We start from the raw sequence: 1,981 nt of genomic DNA, 5'->3' as shown, positions 1-1,981 counted from the left end.
TAACAGTACAGAAAATTTGGAATTCTTGAATTTTTAATCATTTGAAAGTTCTAAGACAATGACAAGCATTTTTCTTTTTGGTACATTAAAAAAAAAGAGTCCCAGAAAAGATGATAGCATTGTAATTGCAGGCAAATAGAGGTGCATCAGTGTGGAATTGGATCTCAATTTGTCTCAGGAAGAAGACAGTCTTGTGAATCAAAAAAAACCATCCCAGGTACTCTTAAACAATGCCTTTTCTTACAGTAGCTTCTAAGCAATCATACTGTTACACAGTGAAGTTTTTTGGGTTGGGTGTCATTTCTTCACTTCTGTCTTGTGGCACACTCGGTCAAGTCAGCTGAGGAGCTCTCAGGGAAAGGGCACTCTTGACTGAAGAGGTATACATCGCCTGTGAAGACAGCTGTGTCTGTGCACTTTTCTTCTCAGGACCAAATTAGCTGGTCTCTGTCTGGTGGTAAGGAGTAGACTTATTATAAAAACAAAAAAACAAGGGCTGAGAGTTTGGCCTAGTGGTAGAGTGCTTGCTAGCATGCACGAAGCCCGGGATTCAATTCCTCAGTACCACATACATAGAAAAAAAAGCCAGAAGTGGTGCTGTAGCTCAAGTGGTAGAGCTCTAGCCTTGAGAAAGCCCAAAGGCAGTGTGCTCAGGCCCTGAGTTCAAGGCCCATGACTGGCAAAAACAACAACAACAACAACAAATAACAATAATAATAGTAATAATAATAATAATACACAAAGAAGATGTTGAAATCTCATTTGTCCTCCCTGTCACACGCCGGGAAGGCCAGAACTCCTGAGAGAAAACAGACAGTCCAGACAGGGTTTGCGCTGGGTCTGTGCGGGGCCGCTCTCTGTGCGGGACAGCTCTCATTCCAAGCAACCTCAGCAAGCAACCAGCTGAGCTCTCTCCAGAAAGGTTAATGATCAAATCATTTTTACACATGTAAATAATATAACCCATCTACCCACTTCTATCTCTCTACTTTATGTCCCTTTCCTCTTAGCAAGTTACATTGTTTTGTTTTCATATATGCATATAAAGTTCTTGACAATAAGATACCCTCATTCATCCTATTACCTATTTTATATTTTTAAACTTCAATATTTTAATAGGCTACTAAAACTTATGACTCCATTTTTCTTGAGAGTACATATATAACACATTCAGGAATAAGTCCCTCTATAGGAAATTAATGCCACCAATGAGAGAACTGTTTCATAGGTTACTAGTACAGTTATTGTTACAATTCTCATGTGAACAACTTTTGAATTAATCCCACACTCTGCAGACTCCTCTTTTGTATTCTTTGCATAATTAATTACAGAGAAGATAACACTGGAGTGCCATTGATAAGCCTGGCACATCCACAAAAAGGCTGGTGAACTAGTAGGTCCAAGTAGAACTCATGTCATGGTGACTTCCTTTCCTTGTGCTATGTAATTGTGAAATGAGATTACTTCTATTTAGTGTTCACAGGAATATGTTAATTTCTGAGGATTTGGACATGAAGGTCAATGATCAAAGCGCAGGGAATTAAACACCTTTACATCTCTCATTCGAGCCAACAAGAGGGACATTGAGAATCTGTGGTTGCTCATTTGAAAGTGAAAGACATCGCTGAGAAATAACTATTATTAATAGTATTCATCATAGCATTACTTTGATATTTAAGAGTAATGTAGGTGAAACACACCTAAGGCCTAGGAATAAATATTATTAAATATTGGAGAAAAGAAAAGCTGGAGAAGTTTTTGAATAGATCAGTACATTGTACATTTATGCATAAACATAAACTTCAAGTGGATCTTTTCTCTCTTTTTTTTTTAGATTTGTTCATGAAATAACTGTAAGTTTATCTCTCAGAGCAGCAGGGAATGAAATCTAAGCTACCTTTAGTAGCATCTGATGAAAGTCACTATATATCCACACGTTTTGTTACATGAATTCATTGTGTGTGGTCCAGCATCCTCATTG

The 1,981-nt window shown here is 37.8% G+C and overlaps 1 protein-coding gene across 1 annotated transcript; it reads right to left on the bottom strand.

Annotated features, from left to right (window-relative positions):
• Positions 1-351: 351 nt before the first annotated feature.
• Positions 352-762, bottom strand: LOC150063401 (apelin receptor early endogenous ligand-like). The gene is made up of 2 exons (XM_090332353.1): positions 737-762; positions 352-490 (listed from the first exon to the last, which is right to left on the bottom strand). Exons 1-2 carry the CDS (start codon positions 760-762, stop codon positions 352-354), a joined length of 165 nt encoding a protein of 54 aa, XP_090188479.1.
• Between the last annotated feature and the right edge of the window lie 1,219 nt (positions 763-1,981).

Source organism: Megascapheus bottae, chromosome 5 (genome assembly GCF_031878675.1).
Source record: "Megascapheus bottae isolate mThoBot1 chromosome 5, mThoBot2.hap1, whole genome shotgun sequence".
Lineage (NCBI taxonomy): Eukaryota > Metazoa > Chordata > Mammalia > Rodentia > Geomyidae > Megascapheus > Megascapheus bottae.
This window is presented reverse-complemented; position numbering and strand designations above follow the sequence as displayed.